This window comes from Orbicella faveolata, unplaced genomic scaffold (genome assembly GCF_042242905.1).
Source record: "Orbicella faveolata isolate gen_17 unplaced genomic scaffold, um_ofav_v1 contig_36, whole genome shotgun sequence".
In the NCBI taxonomy this organism is placed as follows: domain Eukaryota; kingdom Metazoa; phylum Cnidaria; class Anthozoa; order Scleractinia; family Merulinidae; genus Orbicella; species Orbicella faveolata.
This window is the reverse complement of record NW_028301565.1, coordinates 8,506,648-8,528,991: the sequence shown is the minus strand read 5'-3', so window position 1 is coordinate 8,528,991 and position 22,344 is coordinate 8,506,648. Positions and strand designations below refer to the sequence as shown.

General features: G+C 37.5%; 1 protein-coding gene and 2 long non-coding RNA genes across 6 annotated transcripts; 1 reads left to right on the top strand and 2 right to left on the bottom strand.

Moving 5' to 3' along the window:
* Positions 1-385: 385 nt before the first annotated feature.
* Positions 386-12,087, bottom strand: LOC110043000 (alkylglycerol monooxygenase-like). The gene is made up of 16 exons (XM_089274701.1): positions 11,946-12,087; positions 10,696-10,809; positions 9,773-9,900; positions 9,240-9,391; positions 8,951-9,054; positions 8,399-8,494; positions 7,691-7,757; positions 6,607-6,639; positions 4,687-4,719; positions 4,191-4,273; positions 3,769-3,828; positions 3,377-3,451; positions 2,938-3,054; positions 2,716-2,798; positions 2,158-2,246; positions 386-1,450 (listed from the first exon to the last, which is right to left on the bottom strand). The coding sequence occupies exons 1-16, from the start codon at positions 11,952-11,954 to the stop codon at positions 1,344-1,346; spliced, it is 1,350 nt and encodes a 449-aa protein (XP_089130827.1). The 5' UTR covers positions 11,955-12,087; the 3' UTR covers positions 386-1,343.
* Positions 12,088-14,845: 2,758 nt separating this feature from the next.
* On the top strand, positions 14,846-21,749 carry LOC110042929 (uncharacterized). Of its 4 annotated transcripts, none has more exons than XR_016202351.1 (5): positions 14,846-15,310; positions 15,426-15,579; positions 17,808-17,955; positions 18,539-18,707; positions 19,945-21,749. It is a non-coding gene; the product is annotated as an uncharacterized LOC110042929 (long non-coding RNA). The 4 variants fall into 4 exon arrangements; XR_016202350.1 differs by lacking the exon at positions 19,945-21,749 and adding an exon at positions 19,202-19,720; XR_016202349.1 differs by lacking the exon at positions 19,945-21,749 and having other exon boundaries at positions 14,846-15,170; positions 18,539-19,720.
* LOC149102168 (uncharacterized) lies at positions 17,617-18,543 on the bottom strand. The gene is made up of 2 exons (XR_016202352.1): positions 18,451-18,543; positions 17,617-17,909 (listed from the first exon to the last, which is right to left on the bottom strand). It is a non-coding gene; the product is annotated as an uncharacterized LOC149102168 (long non-coding RNA).
* Positions 21,750-22,344: the final 595 nt, after the last annotated feature.

Sequence of the window (22,344 nt, the reverse complement as noted above, 5' to 3'; positions counted from 1 at the left end):
TTCTTCTCTTTTGGGAATTGTGAGACAAAAGAGACTTAAAAAAAAATTGCAATTTAGACCCGAGAGCCTCGGATCCATTTCAGAACTGATTGATATATCGAACGTGGCCTACTGCACATACACGTGCCGTATCTATGAAAGTTCAAATTTAGCCGAAAGTTTGACTTGTTTAGCGACTATAGAGGGAAGGCTCTTCATATTAACAAGCATCGAGGTAAACGTTTTTACCCTTCAAAAACGCCAATCTTGCACATCAGATAAAGAGCCTTCCACACTGTAAAAAGTGTTCAACAAAAACTCTACTTTACTAATTTAGATGCCAAAGTTCAAAGGAATATGTAAAACACACAAGCAGACAAGGTGCAAAAAAATTTGGCAAACAAGGTAAAGTTATAGTGTAGTTTATTGTAACATTTGCTATCTCTTATGAACAATAAGCAACACAGCAATCGTTATCAGAGTCTAGTAACGCGCAGTTTGCAAGTCCAACAGATGATACCATGTTACTCTGAGGATGGCGCGATCTGAACAAACTAAGACTCCTTCCCAAACCCTGACTTATTATCTCGTTGTGTACACTATCAAATTTCTTTATTTTCCTTTATTTTTTCTCTTATTATTTCTTTTAGCTAAAGTAGATAATACTCTTTAAGTAATAGTACCTCACCCAGAATAGCTTTGCTAGCTGTGAGCTACTAAGGCTTATAAACCTGTTATGTACCCGGCAACAAAAGCTACTTGTTACTTGTTACTATGTTAACATTGCCGATTGCCCTGATGAACATTCACTCTGCCCAGAGACTAGTTCATAGTATCTTGACTCTGCTCTTTGACTTCAGTAAGACCGCACGATTTTTACAAAACCAGTGCGATAGATATATGTACTAAAAAATACATTGTCTCGACCTTTGTCTCAAACTAATGCCGCTACCTTGCAACGACAAGTACCAATTTGAAGGTAATTTTGTCGCGGGAATTTTGCACGTCTAAAAACTACTTAAAATATTGTCAAAAATCTAGTTCAGAGTCATAGCTTTTTCATAGCTACAATCAGTGGCACAAGACAACAGATGAAATTCTGTCTCCGTTCACAGGTTGCTATGTCGTTGAAGTCGCTGTTTAAATAGGCCTAAATAGTTTTCTGTTTGCTGTATTCCTTCGTGTAATATAATTTCTAATTTGAAATTATAATAAAATTTAATCTGCCACATTGCTAGCCCTGTATACTATCTGTTGTGTCTCTTCCTATATCAATGTTTTTCGACAGTCCAAATGTTTTTCGTAGCTCAAATCTCCGATTGTCCAAGATAGGTCTCGCTTCTCAGGGTGCGTTGGTAATAGAATCACTGTAGTTTTAATTTGGTTTTGGACACCAAGGAACCTGTTATCCAGAGAAACGCAGATCCAACGAAGATCCCTCTGATCACACCGATGTAGCCAGTGGGAAGAACTGAAAGCATAAAAAAACGGACGTTGACAATTATTCTCTTTTTTTTCCCCACCCTTAAGATCAAAATTAAAAAAAAGAGATACGTCTGAGCGATCATAGTGACACAAAACTGCTGGCAATTAACTCCGGTTTTTCGTAGCGCGAGTATTGCTAGTCTCCCTGGATGTAATGGCATTGCATGTAACCCCTGGTTGCCTTACAGTTTACAGGTGGAGAGGAGGTAATGTGAGAGTAAAGTGCCTTGCCCAGCCCTGAACAAAACACAATGACTCTGACCTCTGCTCGATCCTGGACTGCTCGATCTGGAGTCCAACCAGCTAAGACATCTAAAAGACATAGCTCCGCCATGCGTGCGTGCAGATCGCATTGCAATATCGATTCCCCCATAGAGATATCTAATGAGTATCTCAAGAAATCCTCCGACCAGTAATTTAACTTCTCGTTGAAAACAATTTTTTAAGCAAGACCGATGTACCCTCTAGATATCTTAAAACTGCATTATAACTTCATGCTAAGCTGCAAAAGGTAGACTACCACAGTTAGGAGCACTGACGTCTGGTGCGACAGCAAGTAGAGGCTGGGAAGAACTGGAAATGAGGTGACCGTGGCTTAGGCCAGACAATTAAAATAGGAATCAATAATTCTTCGACCAAAAAGCTCTTTTCCCTTAAAATGCGTTACAGCAAAAATTCTGTGTTGTTATTTACCTCCAGTGTCCAGATTTTGAGATGAAAGCACAAGGTCGACAATCAGGAAAAGAAGACAACGGAATAACTCCATGTATGTGGCATACCACCTTGGAAGAAAATAAAAGAAAAGGAAACAGAAACAGATATTAAACGATTAGAGGTATGATAGCAAAAAAGGAACTAAATCCAACTTTCTTTCCAATTTTTATCGCTAATACAACACATTAAATAAAATGCTGCATATTCAACAAACACCTAGAGTAACGAACCATCACACTTGCTGGACTAATTCATGCATTAATACACTAGTCAAAACACCAAGCCAGCGCTCTGTGAGCCAATACAGATTTGAGTCTGATAAGCCATGAGCACCACTGCTTTACCGCATGAATTCAAGTTAATTCATCAGTATATTTCGATGATTTTAGTTTCAAGAAAACTAAACATGAATACACAATAAATTATCTTCTCCTGCACGCAACAGCTATGATGTCAATGGAATGTCACCAGTGCGCTCCTGTATTACTTCAGATTTGATCTTATAATCATTCCAAGCTGTAGTAATTTAAAACTTACTTGTTATCAAAGAGAGCTCCAATACTTGAAATGGTGAAAATAAAATAAGAAATGACACCAAGAACATTAAGTTGGCTCATTACCTGAAGAGCAAAAAAAGAAAGTTGTGGAATCTTAGTGCACTTTCAAATTCATCAATTCACAGGACCCTGCTTATTTCTCAAGTAATTAAGGTTACATAATTATATTAAAGATCAGAAGCATCTTTTAATTAAAACCTACCATTCTTCTTGCAATCAGAAGCTGATATGCAACAATGGCAACAGCAAAATGCACAAGAACATACAAGTTTCCCCAGTATGTCAAGGAGCTGTCATATTTCTGAATAGGATACTCGATCTACAATAGAAAGAAATCAGAGTCAATATTCATGCTACACTGCTACAGCAAAAAAATTGTCATAATAATCTTGCCTTAATTTAAATGTAACATGCCAAAAGTAGAAACCATGTATATTTGCTTCAATATGTTCAAAGCAAGCTCAAATCTGTTTACCCTAAATAGCATGTGCAACATGCCTGCATGCAGAAAATAATAATGCACAAAGCATAAATAGGAGTGACGTTTAAGCCACACATTCTTGTTTTCCTGCTCAAATGTATTATCTTGCCACTGCAATTTGCACATTACATTAACTCTTGAGCTCTACATGACTAAATACCTCTGGCAGATCTGCAGGATCACCCAAACGAGGCATTCCAGGTGTCCATCCAGGACCTTTGAATAGCACAGACAGCTGCCAGAAGAAGTAGTTAATGGTTGAAGTTAATTTTTCCCTGCTTCCAGATGCTTATTTACTGGTCAAGTGACAAAGGCTGCCAAAAGTCGCATCCAGAAATAAAAAAGGAATACAATATAAACTTCTTATTGACACAACTACATGGAGCTCCAGAGACTTTGTGGCTTGCTTTGTAAAAAGGCCGTGGCAAACGAGAACATTTAAAATGGTACACTCTGAGCACTGCATCATTTTCAAACATCATTTTCAGACTTTAAAGGCTTGAAGTCCCCTCCCTTGGGAGTCCCTGCTCTCCAGAGTGAATTACAATTTACCTTGTCTTTCAGTCCAGGTGTTTCCCAAAAGGTTTTCCAAATGTGGGAGAAGTGACAAAGCTGTGGAAGGTTCCACACAGTATAATAAATATACATCTTGAAAACTTGTGAAGTACAATTAATACAGAAGTGCTTACATGCCATCATAAATATTTCTAATGGAATCTAATGGAACATGCCCAGCACACTGCCAAGTGGTATATTAAGCAACTGGGCAAGATTTTGTAAAAAGAAAAGAGCAGTGTATTTAAAAGTCCATTAGACTGCTGCACTTCAGTAGCAGCTATTGCAGTTTTATTTTGTAAGTAATTGACTAATAATATCACTAACATAAAAATAGTGATCTTGAGAAGCTAATGTGGGAAAAACAATTATTGCATGCATTTTGTATTTTACTGAAATGTTATTAACAATGATCTAACCTGAGCCCAAATGGGGTCCCAGCTAGCCAGTGGATGAACCAGACCATAAGCTATTTCTTCATCTGTTTCAGCCTGAAAAGTTCCTATCATAAAGTAAAAATGTCATTAAATTTAAAAATAATTTGTAAACCTCTGTAACCTGTGTGCTTGACATTAAAAGAATTACATAGTCATAGATCTCTCTCTCTCTCTCTCTCTCTCTCTCTCTCTCTGACTAAACAGGGCACTCTCTCTAAAGTGACAGCTTCTTTAAGCAAACCCCAGTCTTCATCTCACAGGTTGGTGGTGTCTTGTTTGAGAGCTAACTATAGATCAATCTTTATGAGCAAAAATATATGATGAACATTAGAATCCTACAGGGCCCACATAGAAAATAGCATGTTTGGAAGAGAAGGGTGGGGTGAAGAGACAGTTGAAAAGGATGCCATGATAACTTTTGGTCTTTGGGAAAGAACATGAATCATGCATAGCATATGAATGCTTACTAATGACTTACCAAACATTCTGTCCCAGATTATCAATGTGCCACCTAAAATTTGGATATGTGAAAAAATAATGAGTGTGATTTTCAATCAATCAATTGATCGATAATATCATAGTCAAGCCTCTATTAATCACCCACCTATTAAGCGGCCACCTCCCCATTAAACAGCCAGTTAACAAAGTCCCAAAATTATTGTCACCAAAATACTGTAAATAGAACCCCCATTAACCGGCCACCTCTATTAAGAGGCTGTCTTGATGCCATAGTTTATATTTAATTAACCGCGCGGCCATGGGCTGAGCGCGGTTCATGGTTTACCCGTAATTTTTTTTTTTTCGACTTCTGTGCGAGCAGACCCAAGCTTCCACTCGGCCAAATTTTGAGTCACGCAACCTGTGATGTTTACTCACCAAAAGCTGTTGAAACATTAATAAATCTCATCTTTCGCGGGAAAAAATTAAAAACCCAGCGCTCGTCAAAAATTATATTTTTTCACCAGAAATTTAGCTCGGAACATATACATATTTATATTCGTTTGAATTGTCAATGAAATGACGTTTTCCGGATATTTTTTCCTTTGGGGTCAACTGAAACCTCCGATTACAAAATCACGCCGAACCCACACGTTGCCAAAAAATCTCTTCAAAACCCTGACTTCAAAGCGATATAACACTTCAGCGTTAATAGCTACCACACATCGGCAGACGGTAAATCTATCCCTTAACAATCCAGCTTTATCGTTTTAAAATTTCAGCGAAATCGAACAAAACCAGAATTAATTAGAATTTTTTTGTTACCTCACTCCCCAGACTTGACCTAACAAAGGAAGCAACGGTCGCCCATAGCAACTGAAAAACACGAACATAACAAAGCCGACGTTTCGGCCAAAAAACTCCAGAATTATCGCCTGAGAGCTTAAACTTGAATGGGAACATCTTTTTCGAACTTTTTTCAACTGATTTAGACGAAAGACTGGCCTCGGCGGGCTACAAAAAAGACCAAGAGAAAAACAGAACAAGACAGCAGAACAAACCGATAATATTTCATCGCATGGCTTTCGGCACGAAAACGAAAATACAGCTTACTTCTGGATAAATTCAGCCTTAGAAGCCAGCAACCGGTCCCAAATTACTTTCTGTATCCTTACAAATGTCCTGACTTCCATCTCCGAAAGATTTTGCCCCAATTTTGAGCAAATAAACATTTCGTCGACGGTGACCGCCATTACGGTGGCTTGCATACTAAATTAGCTAGCTTGACAAAATTATCCCGTGGGGGTGATATGACGAAAAGAGCTGAAAAATGGCCTGTAATTGGCTAATGATGAGATCATCCCACTGTCCAAATTTGGTCAGAATTGAAAGTAACGCCAATTTTCTGTCACATTTTCAATCTGTGGTCACTGGAGTGACCAAAATCGATACATCGGTCGGGATAGAGTTTTATTATTAAATTATTTGACTTGTGTGACTACTTTGCTAGCCCTTTACTTGTGGAAAACACCAATTAAATTTAATCATGACGTTTAAGAAAGAAAGCTGTTGTTAATAGTGTTATTATCGTGTCATTTATATCGTTCATGCCCATACATATCCCGAAGAAAGTTCTACAAAGATTAAGACCATTACATCATCGGAGATTTGTCAACGGCTACCACTGATGGTGCAATAATACAATTTGTGTTGATCAAGTGATGTGATGTCTACAGTAAGAAAAGAATCATCAATAACTGCTTTGGAATGTGCACTGCGTTCCGACGGTAGTGCTAAGCAAACAGTTAAATTTTGAAAGCGCGGTTATAAGATCTAACAGATCTTCTTATTTCATTTTGGGGACCCAGCAAGGGTCATACATTGTCGTGAAACAGGACAGCGCCCAAGGTTTATCACTTTTCAATATCATTAAATAAATGGAAAATTAATATCCACTTACCATAGTTCTTATCAATACAGTATGGATTTCTTCCTGAAAAATTCAAAGGTATACAATCATAGTACCATGTTTCATTTAGCAATAAGCCAATTAGGAAAGGTTTAACAGCGTTAATCATTAACAACTGAGACAGAAACAAATCATTAAGAGTTAGCTTTACATAAGTTCTGAAATACAGGATAGCATTGTCAGGGATTCACTACTCCAAAATGCACTGTGGACATTCCACTCTGACCCATGTCTGGAAAGAATTTTTTAATTTGCTTATTATCACTTTAACATTAGTCTTAGTTTACTGTATATTAGTCACTTGGTTGTACCTAAGTGGCCAATAAAAATATCTTATATGTACATGCACCCTCCACTTCTACACTGAGGAATACTCCATTAACAGGACGGGACTGACTAAAGTCCATCAGTATGATATTGCATGGGTGATGGTGTTGTTAATTTTGTTTGAAGAGAAAAATTAGTCTGGTACTAAACAGCATAAATTATTCAATTAACTGAGGGCATGTGAAGGTAAAAAGTTCCCTAACTAACCGATTTTCTAGGGATAATAAGGATCTGAAAAATCTTGTAAATAATGAATTTAAAGAATTTAGTAAGTGGTATGTGAGTAAGAATATTATTCAAGTGTCAATAATTTGTTGTAGTATTTTTCATGGTTATTGAAGACACTGAGAAAAAATTTTATCTATTAAAAAAAATGAAGTTGGACAAAAGGTAAAGGTAAAGTCTGCATATGAGCTAAGTGGCTCATCAGGCCGGAGCCTATCCTGCAACTAGGAGCATTTCTACTCCCCCTGGATGGTATGCTAGTCCATTGCAGGGTTACTGCCCCCCAGCATTAAATTTGCCGGTACCAATTTATACACCTGGGTGGAGAGAGGTACTGTGAGAGTGTCTTGTCCAAAAACACAACACAACATCCCAGGCCAGAGCTCCAACCCAGACTGATCGCTGCGGAGTTGAGCGCACTAACCATGAGGCCACAGCACCTCCCACAAGATGGAGGCTGGACAAATCAACTGCATTTTGCAGTACGTAGCACTGAGGATAATAGATGGAAGGAAACTATTACCGTGATGAACACGATGATGACTTGGAGTGTTGAGAATGTACTCCAGGGGTCCAAGAGAACTTACAATCTGTGCGTAACAAAATAAAAAACAACATATGGCTTCGTTGACAAAATCTCCGATAATATTGTCCTCAAAGATTTAAATGTAAGGGGTTATAGATTTCAAATATTACTGATCAATTTTGTACAGACCAAGCTTGGCTCAGTCCACTCAGATGCCAGTTTTAGTTTACTTCAGGTAAGTGCGTCATAATACAATTTATTCACAAAATTACTCAATAGTTTGCCCAGATCGAGTGGTTTTTTTCTTGAGTGTTGAAAGTAATTCACTTTGGTTTTGCATTACTACACCAAGCAATTGGCTTAAGAAAAATTCTACCACTCTGTCATCCAATCAGAAGTAAAACTAAAACTCACTCTCGACAAGTTTCCACATTGTCTTTTCCACACTTCACATCAGCTAAATTTAAATACTTTGAATTTTGATTGGTTCACTGGATTTTCTGTGTCCTTTGTGACTGTCCTGTATGATTACTTTGGTTTCCACATGAAAAAAAATTAAAATTGCTCTGATCATTTATTAAGCTTAGTTTCCAATTCACTGATCCCACAATCACTTCTTTGGAAATGCTGACCGACAAATTTCCTTACTAACTCACCCACCACATGATGGTGTTATAGTCAGCTGCAAATAGAAAGAGAAATTACCTCTGTATGAATCCAGAACTGATAAAGCATGTTGAACTGAGAATGGACAAAGAAGATTGAAGGAGGTACTGCCAGGGCTAAGGGCATGTAAAAAATCTGCAACAAGGAGAATTTGAACAACTTAAAATCTTGTTTAAAATGTGCAGCCAACATTCTTCAATAATTAAAAGGTTCTTACATGACTCTCATTTGGACAGAGTTCCTACTTTAAGTTGTCTCAATTTAAAAGGTGCCACCTTGCTACTGTAACAATTAATAGCTAGTACACTGGAATATAGAGTGAAAGTTGATGTCCAGGCTTGAGCCCAAAGCTGGGTTCATTGTGATGCATTCTTGCATGGGCAGCCAAGGTATATAAATGGGTACCAGTGAATTTAACGCTATCAATGGTAAACATATAACTCAGTGATTGATTACAATTCCATCCAGGGGAGTAGAAATACTCTTAGGTTGCTTCATTCTGTGGAAACTGGAGATACCTGTAAGCAATAGCCTGGTGGGTTACTAGCACAGACCCAATTACTTTTACTTTCACTGCTCTAGACTACTCACCGCAGACGTGTAATTCTGCACTATTGATTGTCTCAGAGCTGTTGTAAGATTATAATCCTCTGAACTATGATGTACTTGATGAGCTGCCCACATAATGTTTATTTCTAAAACAACAAAAGTAAAAACAAGAAACAAAAAACAGAAAAAGTTGAAGTAGATGATCTTAGGACTACTAAAAACAAAATAATAATAGTGTGTGAACCAGAGGCCTTCTTGTCATGAATTTGGATAACTGAATTCTCGCAACAACAGAATTTGTCTCCAACAACTGCATTTACATGTATCTTACCATGTGCAGCTCTGTGGAACCAGTAATAGAGAAAATCTACTCCAACGAAACAAAGGTACCATGTCCCAGGGGAGTCCCATGGCAGTTCTACCAGCTGGAAATTGTTATAAATGAACACATAAAAAACAAGTTCAACACTCAGCACAATTATCCTGTAAAAATAAAAAAGGGACAAATAATTTAATATTTATTTTATTGTTTACACATTGACTAACTATTATATACAATTTCGGACAAAAGTAGTAATCAATGTTGGGAAATGTCACGTTTTTTTTTCAACAAAAAGGGAAAAAAATCACTCATTGTAAGTGGGGGGAGGGCAGAACTTGCTTGGTGTCCCAACTTTTTTGTCTGGGATTAAACTAATTTCTTTATTTTATTGTTTGTCTATTTATTAACTATTATCTAGGTTTAAGAGGTACATTATAAGGGGGGAATGCTGATCATGACATTGCGACTAGAATATTCATCAAGCACCACAGTAATGCGATAAATACATGCAATTTGGCACATTAACATTGATATCTTCTTACTTTGACAACTGAGAAAAAACTCCTGCAGCAACTGAACTGAATGCATCATTCAACCTTGCTCGAGGCAGATTTGTGAGAAAACATAATATGTACTCCACTGCAATGGCACCTAAGAAAAATGGAACAGCCTGGCAAGAAAAAATATTGAAATAAAAATTTAAGATTTACTGCATGGACACTATCTACATTTAAATGACAAGCATAAAAACATGCCAGTGGTTTCAATCTGGATCTGATATCTACACTAACAGCTCATCTGAATTACATCCCTAACAATAATCATATAAATTTTACAACAACAAAAGGTAATTAGCTCATTTTAATTTGTGTATCTACTGAGCACAATTAAAATATGAGTGAGGAACTTCTGTACATCGTAGTCCAATAGTGTAAAATCCCATGTTAAAGACTCCCGGTTATAAGCCCTTCTATTTGCTAATAAAGATATTACTCCACATATAAAGCCCCCTTGAATATAAGACCATCTAATGTATAAGTGTGTTCCTCTTGTGTTTTATAAACGTATTATAAATGTAGTAGCTCTACATGTAATGGCATGTAAGCTTTAATTCGTTTCTCAGATATGTTTTACATGTATCTTGCCGTTCTGATACATCTTTTTATTCTGCTTATATGCCTCCCCCCCTGAATATAAGCCACCCCCATTTATAAGCCCACCCAAAACCCCTTATGAAGTTATATAAGCCCAGGGATTTAATGCGGGGTTTAATGGTATGGAAATTATAAAATTCAAACAATTTCTCTGACTGCCAAATTGGACTTGGCCAGCAGTCTTGTCCAATTTTAGATGTCCTTTGATTCTTTTAACTAATTATTTTCAAATTGGGCAGCAGGTAATTAACATTGTTACATAGTTTCTATACTAATAATACCTAAAGATATCAAATGATAATAATGCTCACTTCATTTAGATAGTCTGGCACATCTCCAAGTTTTGCAAAAGAGGCCTCCTGTGGTGACACTGCATACAGAAAGCGGCGCACCCCTTGTATGAATGTCACATTACCAAGAAGAGACTGAAATAGTACATTATTTTATGAAGATTGATATATGTGGACTGGTTACAGTCATTAGAAGTTATAAGATGAATTGCAATCAAGGATTTAAACTACAAATGATACTTGAAAATTCTCTCAAAACTGCACATAATTTCAAGCCTTTAGGCAAGTACAGTTTGAAAGAAATCTGTAATGTCATGAGTAGTGTAAATCCTTAACCACTTGAGCGTCTGTACAATTCCTCATTTATTATACGGCTGAAGAAGTTACTAATTTGCACTGCAGTGCAAATTAGAAATTTACCATAAATCTGCCTGCTCTCAGCCAATCACAATGAAGCTATTTAATCAGTCATATAGATAAACCTCATATTAGCTATAAAATCTTGTTAAGGTTAATATATATATAAGCTTACTCCATTGCTGCTTCTGGTCAAGTCTTTTACGATACTTGTGACTCAAGAGAGGCACAAATTCTTTGGGTGCAAATTAAGGAAAAGACCTAATGTTCTTCAAGAAACTGTTGATCATATATGAACTGTGTCAGCAGCAGCCCTGTAACAATAGATCTGTGACTTCCTGCGCCACTCACCCACACACACACTCTCTAGCTTTCCCTCAGTCCCTGTACCATGGAATACGGGTCTAACCCTTGGTGGTAAGTCTGGAACATTTATTCCAAGGTGGCTCCCCATTGAGCTAGTGACTCTAGTACCACCTGATCTGTACTCTGCATTCCTAGCCTTGCTTCCCTACTACCCAAATCTTGCCCAAATCTTGGACAATACATAATTTAGAGGCTGAATCACGCCGGGCATAAAAATGAACATCATTAAGAGATTCTTTAGACGCTGCCAATCAGGGAGTTTCGATAGTCCAACAATCGTCATGTATTCGTGTTTCTCGAACAAACTCAGCTGAAGTGAAAGTACATTTAATGTATTTCAAATCGACATTTCTTACTCTCAACTTTAGTCCCTTAACTAATCTTGAGAGTAAGAAATGCGGATTTTAAACACATTAAAATTAATGTAAGCTCAAAAGCTTACTTTCACTTCAGCGGATAAACAAACTGACAATTATACTACTCCTGTAGGAATATTGCCATTTGAATTGAACACACGGCAAGCAGAAAATGAACTTTACGGTACTTACCTTGTCCATGACAAAAATTAAGCAAACTTGGATCCCAGTTGCCTTTTCACAGTTAACAAATTATAACATTCTTCCATGGTAATGAGCTCAAACGTGCTGTGCAAAAAACATCGATTACAAAATGGGTCACTCAACAACCGCTGTCCACTGGGACTCCGGGCAGTGAAAAACATCCTCAAGTTTTCCCATCTGGAGAAAATAAAACAAGTAATGTTCGGGAGGCGGGGTTCGGAACCATTTAGAAACAGCAGCTCATGACATAAAAATTCTGCTGAAAGCCTTAATTTTGAAATTTTGGTATGCTTTCAACATTCGTACATATTGTTGCCTTGGCCCCCACGCTTGGTTGCTGTTTCGTTTGTGCCCTTGAATGACCTTGGGGATTGTACACCATTGTGTGTGCTCTCAAGTTCCCGTTTAGCCTGGGCGCAGACGTATTTCCGTTCGTTCCCGTGTTCATTTAGAGGGGAACAAAAATCAGCTAGGCTCTCGCGGCTCTCACGCGCAGGGGGGAGGGGGGAGATTTCATATCAACCATGTTTTATTAATTTTGGCGTTTTTGGCCACCTCGGGCGATCCAGTGGGTTTTAAATCAAGACAGGATATGGCACTACGCTGATTGTAAACTGAGTTGCTTCGAAAAGGTTGTACATAGAATCCAGACTCTATTGATTGCCACTATTGGGAACCACTACTATTGACCACTATTGGTCTTCCGGCAATGGTGGTCAGCAGGGTGCTCAGACGACACATTTACAGTGGAGGTGATTGCAAATTGCATTAGAAGACATATTAAGCAAACGAGACTACTCTTTTTCGCGCATACGAAAAATACAGAACTCACACTCACAAATGGTACATTACCATTTTCAACCGGTGTATGACATTTACAGACTGCAGGCTGCAGTCTGCAGTCTGTATTTAGGCCTAAGTAGCGCTCCGGTTAGCCTGAATATCACTCAGGTTAATCTGGATAGCGCTCAGGTTAGCCTGTTAAGACTGTTCAGTAACGGTTTGCTCTTGATAAAGGAAATGGGAATACGATATAAGCTAAAAATCTATACTGCCTGCAATCTGCAAATGTCATACAACGCCTTTCAAGTCACTTTCAATGGCGTCTGGGATGGAACTTTGCGATTTCAGAAGTGTACGTTATTTATTTGTTTGCTATTTATATTAAATCGCATCTTTTAGAGGGATAATCTTTCATTAAATAGATACGAGTGTTTTATTGGAAAATACACCACTCGTAGATTCGTACGAAACTACATCAAGGGCAGGGACCCGACTGGCGTATTTCCCACGTAATACTGATCCTGACTGATGAAGTCATTTCCCGCTTGTCTTGGCTGTTTGTGCAAAAACTTGCCCACAAACTGGTTACAGTCATTAGTATAAGTCATGAGATGAATGCGAGTGCAATCAAGGATTTAAACCACAAATGATAGTTGAAAATTCTCTCAGAACTTCATATAAAGTTCAAGCCTTTAGGCGAGTGCAGTTTGAAAGAAATTTTTGATGTCATGAGTAGTGTAAATCCTTAACCGCTTGAGCGCCTCTACAATTCCTGGCTGTAACCAGTTTGTCCACAAGTATATTACAGAGTGAGTATATAATAAAAAGAAAATCACATGGTACCTTGGAGGTATGAATCTTATTTTCTGGTGTTAAAAACAACATTTTTTAACTCCTTCGACCACTCGAAAATAAAATTCATATATTAATTTGCGCCACCTTGTAATATCCTTTATATATTCTGGTAAAGGACTATTTATTATACCCCTCAGTTACTATGTGCACTGCGCTTGGTCAATTTAGCGTGCCGTATTCGACTATACGGCCCACTAAAATTCAAAGCTGTGTTTGTTACCAAAATGTTTCGCGATTGCTTTTAAGTTTTTTAGCAAGTAAAGGTAACTGTGAATTAAACTGTGCTACCGACTTAACAACGATTTCAAATTGACTCGTATTGCTAACTTACAGAACGGACCGAAAAGATGAGGTTAATAAGAGGTATGCATTTTATAATTTGGATATTGAGAGGGTTCTTCAGTTGGCCATATCTTGTATTTTCTGTCGTGTTTTTGCAACAGTATGCATATGCATTGTTCGCCAGCAAGAGCGTTCGTGTGGCTATGTCTAGTAGTCCGTCCACAGACCAGCAAGGTTAGCAAAATATCAACCCGGCTGCTAAAACGCAACGGGGTGGAGTTGGGAAAAGATTAATAATTAAAAATAACTTGTTACAAAATGCTTTGCTGCTGTGTAGACTATTAAATGTCTGGTGGGAACGAAAATTATGAGAGAGCAGGGAATGATCCGCCAGTTATTAACTACTTATGGGCTACTTATTAACCAAAAGGTAAAGTCTTGGAAGGGAAAACCTCAATCAGAGACCTTGGCAAGGCCGAGGCTTGGGATTTTCCCGTAAAGACCAACGCTTTTTGCTTTGTCTTTGCAGGCATTACGTATGGGTTATTGACCAAGTGTGAGGTCAAGATGGCTGGATATTGGCCAAGTTCTTTTTTTTGCATGTTTATGGACCGAGACGGAGTCGAGTTCCATAAACTCGCAAAAAAAGAACGAGGCCAATATCCAGCTATCTTGACCGAACAAGCTTGGTCAACAAAGGATTTATTATATGGCTTTCTGGGAAGTTTTTCTTGCGGGACACGGCGGGTAGTCCCGAGCGGGCAAGATAGCTCCATCTTGCCCGCTCAGGTAGCCAATCACAGCGCAGGATTTGATTCATCTTGCCCGCTCACGGAGCTAGCCATATAGTAAGTATGGGTTATTGACCAAGTGTGAGGTCAAGATGGCTGGATATTGGCCAAGGTCTTTTTTTGCGTGTTTATAGACCGAGACGGAGTCGAGGTCCAAAAACGCGCAAAAAAAGAACGAGGCCAATATCCAGCCATCTTGACCGAACAAGCTTGGTCAATAAAGGATTTATTATATGGCTTTCGGGGAAAGTTTTCTTGCGGGACACGGCGGGTAGTCCCGAGCGGGCAAGATAGCTCCATCTTGCCCGCTCGGGTAGCCAATCACAGCGCAGGATTTGATTCATCTTGCCCGCTCACGGAGCTAGCCATATAATAAGGGAGGATAATGCCTTAGAGTAAGCCAATTAGAGCGCGCGTTATATTTGCTACGAACTCAAACCATATCATCGCCAGAAGTAGGGACGATACCGGTGTTTACTTTCGCAACTTAACGATAATTCGGGTATGGTTATCTCCACGTTCACAGGTTAAAAACAACTTTTTTTCCTAATCTTTTTCAGCAAACGACTGAAAACGACAGCTCATTTTTTCGTGGACGCGATGCGCAGGCTCCCTCCCACCAAGTCAAGTCGCGCGCGAAAGGTGGCTTATGGTGTATATGATCTATAGAGCCATTTTACCTTATCTGCAACTCACTCCGTCTTCAAAATCCAATAACAATATCTTACGAGGTTTAATCTATTTTACCGTATTTTAGTACAACCGACAACTACATGTAGTGATGGACCGATTGACCCGGGCCCCAGAACAGGGGTTGTTGAAAGCTTGTCTGTCCGATGGTTACACGAGGGAAACCTTAATCACAACCTTCGCTCGACATGAAGATGGTCATGCAGGCAGCTGAGAAGGAGGTACAGTATGAATGTGTGTTGCAAGTTATGTCAACATAAATGACATAAACCAGCTACAACTATCTTAATTTGACATGTTGCATGTAATGAAACGCAGCTGGCTAGTTTTTTTTATGGGGAATCCCGTGAATTTTAATAAGTTACAAAACAGAAATGAAAACGACAAGATGCTTTAATGCCATTCCTGCTTTTTATTACAACATAAGCTTAATTACTATTTTAATGTAATGTCAAATCTAAATACTGTGCAGATCCTACATCCTCAGATGACCAACACTCTGTTTATAGTGGTCAAATAGGTTTGTTTTTAAAGTTCTGGGACTACATGATTCTTGTTTGTTTCGGAGCAAATAAACAAAACGAAAACTTGTGAGTTCAAGTCTTAAAGTTAAGAAGTCTAGAAGTGGATTGACTGTACAGACTGTTGGTCATCTTTATGTAGACATAGCGGCAGAGGGTATGTAGACAGTTTCAAAACCACCTTGTGATAAGTTCTCATTTTATTATTATTATTTTTGTTAAATGGAAATTGGCCTTGTTATGTTTATATATAGCTTTTTGCAAACACTTGAATGAGTTTATATTATGGGAGATCTGAAAGTCCAAAGCCTCAATCTATAAAACCCTGATCTAAACCAAGCCCTTACTCTAACCTGTACCCATTATTTGTCCCAAATCCAACTAACCTCACACGCAACCATTACCCACCAACCCACCAACCCACCAACCCACCTGCCCACCCGCCCAATAAACAATAATTATTACACATCACAAGATTGTTGATTTTTTTTTGTCTGCTGAACTCAGGAACACCAAGAACTCCCTATTTAAATATTAACAAGTATGTTACAGTTAGGGTTAGGGGTTAGGATTAACTTGAAGCTTAAAATGCAGAATGAAGGAAAACTCAGTGGCCCAAGTTCAGAGTTTTAGTACTGCAAATTGTTTGAATGAATTGTGGTTTCGAAATCTTAATATATAAGTATCTATTAGATTTTTTACAGTATTTTATTAAATTTCCAGTCACCTTGCATTGAATTTGCCAAAAGTGTTCTACTGCACATCAATTTTGAACTCTCTTCTCGGAGTTTCCAAACATGAAGAAACCCCAACTGAATGTTTCTTTAAACATTTTTGAATTATTCCCTGGTGATGACAGAAATCAAGGTCAATTGCAATCAGTTTCACTCTTGCCCAGGTCTGGTTAAAAGCTTATGTGTCATGCTATTGATTTTTTTTCAGTCAAGAGTGATCTAACATATGTATTCAGGCCTAAACATTAAATAAACCTTCTAAATAAAAGCTCGGATTAAGCTATTATAATTTTAAAATGATATCTTTGTTAAAAGTTGATTATTTTTTAACAATAATAATTATCATTGTTAACAAATAATAGCTTTAAAAGGTATCGTTTTAAAGTTATGATAGTTTGATTTCTTTAAAGCAATTATTACTTTAAAGATGTTATGGAGCAAGCTATTGAATTTCTAAATAATGGCTTTCAAGCTATTATTCTTTAATGCAATAGCTTTCAAGTTGTATTTCAATGTTAAAGCTATTATTTCTAAATAATAGCATTAATTTGCTATTCTTTTGAAATAGCGGCTTTGTGACCTATAGATTTTATTTAGAAGTTTCATTTGATGTTTTGACCTAAGTTGGTATATTCAGATTAGAATAGGTACTGAAACAAATCAACAGCATGACACAAGAACTAGTAACTAAAACTAGACAAACCTGAAACTGAATGCATTAGTATTGATTTTTTGCCACGACAAGGGAATAAAAAACTAAATCTATTACACAACTGAAATCTAAAAATATATGATTAAAAAAATTGAAATTGTTTTATAAACAAGAGAAATGACCAGTTATGTTTTCTGTAGTTCTTGTAGGGCTATTGAATTTCTAGAGATTTTCTTCTAACCCACTGAAGTGTCAATAAATGTAATGTTAACAGTAGCGGATCCAGACCTTGAGCTAGGGGGGAAGGGGGGGGGGGGTTGCTTGCCCTGCCAGCTTTTCTTCCTTTTGGGATTTCTTTTTTTTTTACAGAAAATAGGGGGGCGGAGGACCCGGGTGCCCCCTCCCCCCCCCCCCCGGGCCCCTCCCCTAGATCTGTCACTGATTAAACTAGAGACTTAATATACAACTCTGGAGTAATTGAAACTTAACAGTCCTTGGAATGTTCACTTTAATTTATGTGGCCTTTCTGTTGTCATGTCCAGCAAGAGTCCAGATCGTTACTTGATCAGCTCTACACATTGAGGCAGGGATTATAGTACTGTTTGTAATTGACCTCTTCAGTAGTGGTTGTCTGTCCTCACTGGCTGAAAAAAAATGGACAAAATGCAGTCACTGGAATATTAAACTCAGGTGAGTTTATACATCTTATTGTTTTAAAAATATTACGTATGTGGTCATCAATTTGAGTTATTTAGCATATGCTGCTTATCAAGTGCAATGAAAAATGTTTTTGGAGTATAAAAAAAGGAAGCAAATTAAAACAAAACACTATGATATCTTGCTGACTATAATGAAACTACTAGTTCAGGCCCAGGTTGTTCAAAAGGTGTATAATGCTATCCACTGGGTAAATCACTATTTGGTGGATGGCCTGGTTTGTTTTGTTAACACTTGTGCACTGGATAGTGATTTATTTGGTGGATAGTGCTATCCACTTTTCGAACAACCAGGGCCAGAAGTTACTAATGGTGTACATTTTTTCAGACTTAATAACCACACACTTAGCTTGCAGTCTGCAATGCACCAGTTGATGCCTCAATTGAACACAAATCATCAGAAGTTGCTTATTAATTTTATCCCTATTTCAGAGGTATAGCTACATGTATGGCAATAGTATTATCTTACCTCGAGGGCTTGCCAGCCTTTATATCTTTGATATCATCCTTTAAGGTAGGTGTGGCTGCTCTGATTTGTCCATTCATTTCTCTCAAAGGCGATGTCATGAAAGGAACTTGGTCAGCTTCATTGCACTGGTACAGTCATGTAGTATTATGGGCAAGGAACTTTGGAAATGCAGACATCTTGGACAACTGTATATGTTGCGCTAAAGAGTAATTAAGGAAAGAGTCCAGACATTTTAACTGTCAAGTTTTTCGGGACAGGTAGATCTAACTTTCTGTAATCACTAGAAACTTGTAACCTCTATACTCTATACAGGGGTGAATATATGGTTACATCTTCATGCATCAGCAGTCTTGTTCTCCTCGAGTCTGGTGTGGGGTTCCAAACCAGTAAATCATCCTTGGGGGTACAGATAATTCCTGGAAAAACGCATTGGCTTAGAAATACTTATTGTTTAAGTATAGACAAAAGACAGCAATGTATGAATTTATTGAAGTTACCTCTATGTCCCTGGCTGTAATTATATCCTGCTGTCCAGCATGGTTTGGCTCAGTAATAGTGATTTTGAATCCATAAGGTTTCTTCTCCAATATGAGTGTACTGTGTAGAATCCATAAAGCTGCTTGTCCGTATAGCCTCCTATGTGTGGGGTGGAGAATCATTGAGGCTGCTTGTCCACTAAGACTCCCATATGTAGGGTGCTAAGAACCCACGAGGTAGGTTTTCCAATATAATCTCCGTATATTACATGTAGATGAAAATCCCAAGGCTGCTTGTTCAGCGTGCTAGACTGCTCTACATGGGAATTGTAACCCTCAATATCTCTGCAGCTGGCTGTCCAACCTGACTGCTCACTTTGGGTGTAATCATGCAGGCCCACTGTGACGTTTCTGCTGCACTCAGTACTGGGCACTAGAGAAAAGGAACTTTGTAGCACATGATCATTCACTGGTATTCTAATATGATTCTAATTACATTTTATAGAGGGTTTTTTGCAATTTAGTCTCTAAAGTAATCAGGCCATTACTTTGGTTTTGGTTTAGCTATGGTTTGAAACTGGCTAAGTGGTCTCATTGGTTAATGATTGGTTTGGTTCTGGGTTTACGACGCTCAATTGAAAATTGCTCTATTGTGAATTGGACTTCAATCTCATTGAAGACTGAATTTTTAGACAATGATCTCTCATTTCCTGGAATCCCCCTATACTTATGTACAAGTTGCATTTTAATGCCTTTTAGTAAATTTTGATATTAAAATGAGTTGATTCCTTAAAGTTTCTTCTACTTAGATTCAGAAACTTATTTTATTTTAACTTAAGTCTCCATTTTCTTCAAAGAAAGCAAATAATCTGTAGAGGTCTTGAAAACCCACAAGTCACATAATGTTGGAATCCTTCCTTACCTTTCTTCATTTACCATCAGTAAAGTTCAAAATTAATGCTTTTCCTTTACCACATCAGAATTTATTTTACTCTCATACAAGCATGTCAATTTCTAGTTTCTCAGCAGAAAGGAAATGAAGTTGTAGTCCATTCTTCACCCCTCAAAGGCCATTACAAACTGGTCGCAAGTTTGCATCTCATCAACGTCTGAATTCTAAAGGATTCTTCCTTTCAAAATAATTTTGCTAAATGTTATTTTTTAAGTTGCAAAATGTTAATCCTTTACTGCATTGATATTTCTTAAGCTGAAAAATATTTTGTCATAGTGGCCATTGGTTTGAATCCCACCAAGACCTAAAATTTAAAGGCTTTATACTCATTTGATATTTCTAAGTTGAAAAATATTTTGTCTTGGAGGTCATGGGTTTGAATCCCATCAAAGCCAGAATTTTGTACACTTTCTAGTTTGATATTTCATAAGTTAGAAAATATTTTCTGATAGGGTAATCGGTTTGAATCCCATCCAAGCCAGAATCTTATAGGCTCTGTGCTTTTATATTTTATATGATGGAAAACAGTTTGTGATAGGGTCGTTGGTTTCAATTCCATCAAAGCGAGAATTCTAAAGGCTGTCTCCTTTTATATTTCATAATTGGAAAATGTTTTCTCATAGGGTCATGGGTTTGAATTCCATCAAAGCCAGAATTTTATAGACTTTCTGTTTTGATATTTCATGAGCTGGAAAATATTTTTTGATAGAATCATGGGTTTGAATCCCATCAAAGCGAGAATTCTAAAGGCTTTCTTCTTTGATATTTCATGGGCTGGAAAATATTTTGTGATAGAGTCATGGGTTTGAATCCCATCAAAGCCAGAATTTTATAGGCTGGAAAATATTTTGTGATAGGCTCATGGGTTTGAATCCCATCAAAGCCAGAATTTTATAAGCTTCTCCTGTGTTATTTAATAAGCTGGAAAATAGTTTGTGATTGGGTCCTGTGTTTGAACCCCATCAAAGGCAGAATTTTATAGGTTTCTCCCGTTTTATTTGATCAGCTAGAAATATTTTATGGTAAAGTCATGGGTTTGAATCCCATCAAAACCAGAATTTTGTAGGCTTTCTGCTTTGATATTTCATGAGCTGGAAATCATTTTGTGATAGAGTCATGGGTTTAAATCCCATCAAAGCCAGAATTTTATAGGCTGTCTGCTTTAATATTTCATGAGATGGAAAATATTTTAAGATAGAGTCATGGGTTTGAATCCCATCAAAGCCAGAAATTTGTAGGCTTTTTCCTTTGATATTTTCTAGGCTAGAAAATATTTTGTGATAGAGTTATGGGTTTGAATCCCATCAAAGCCAGAATCTTATAGGCTTCTCCTGTGTTATTCGATAAGCTGCAAAATAGTTTGTGATAGGGTCATAGGTTTGAATCCCATCAAAGCCAGAATTTTATAGGCTTTCTGCTTTGATATTTCATGAGCTGGACAATATTTTATCATAGAGTCGTGGGTTTGAATCCCATCAAAGCCAGAATTTTATAGGCTTTCTGCTTTGATATTTCATGAGCTGGACAATATTTTATCATAGAGTCATGGGTTTGAATCCCATCAAAGCCAGAAATTTGTAGGCTTTTTCCTTTGATATTTTCTAGGCTAGAAAATATTTTGTGATAGAGTTATGGGTTTGAATCCCATCAAAGCCAGAATCTTATAGGCTTCTCCTGTGTTATTCGATAAGCTGCAAAATAGTTTGTGATAGGGTCATAGGTTTGAATCCCATCAAAGCCAGAATTTTATAGGCTTTCTGCTTTGATATTTCATGAGCTGGACAATATTTTATCATAGAGTCGTGGGTTTGAATCCCATCAAAGCCAGAATTTTATAGGCTTTCTGCTTTGATATTTCATGAGCTGGACAATATTTTAAGATAGAGTCATGGGTTTGAATCCCATCAAAGCCAGAAATTTGTAGGCTTTTTCCTTTGATATTTTCTAGGCTAGAAAATATTTTGTGATAGAGTTATGGGTTTGAATCCCATCAAAGCCAGAATCTTATAGGCTTCTCCTGTGTTATTCGATAAGCTGCAAAATAGTTTGTGATAGGGTCATAGGTTTGAATCCCATCAAAGCCAGAATTTTATAGGCTTTCTGCTTTGATATTTCATGAGCTGGAAAATATTTTGTGGTAGAGTCATGTGTTTGAATCCCATCAAAGCCAGAATTTTATAGGCTCTTTCCTTTGATATTTCATAAGCTGGAAAATATCTTGTGATAGTGTCATGGGTTTGAATCCCATCAAAGCCAGAATTTTATAGGCTTTCTGCTTTGATATTTCATGAAGTGGACAATATTTTGTCATAGAGTCATGGGTTTCAATCCTATCAAAGCCAAGATTGTATAGGCTTTCTGTTTGGATATTTCATGAGCTGTACAATATTTTGTGATAAAGTCATGAGTTGGAATCCCATCAAAGGCAGAATTTTATAAGCTCCTTTGATATTTCATAAGCTGGAA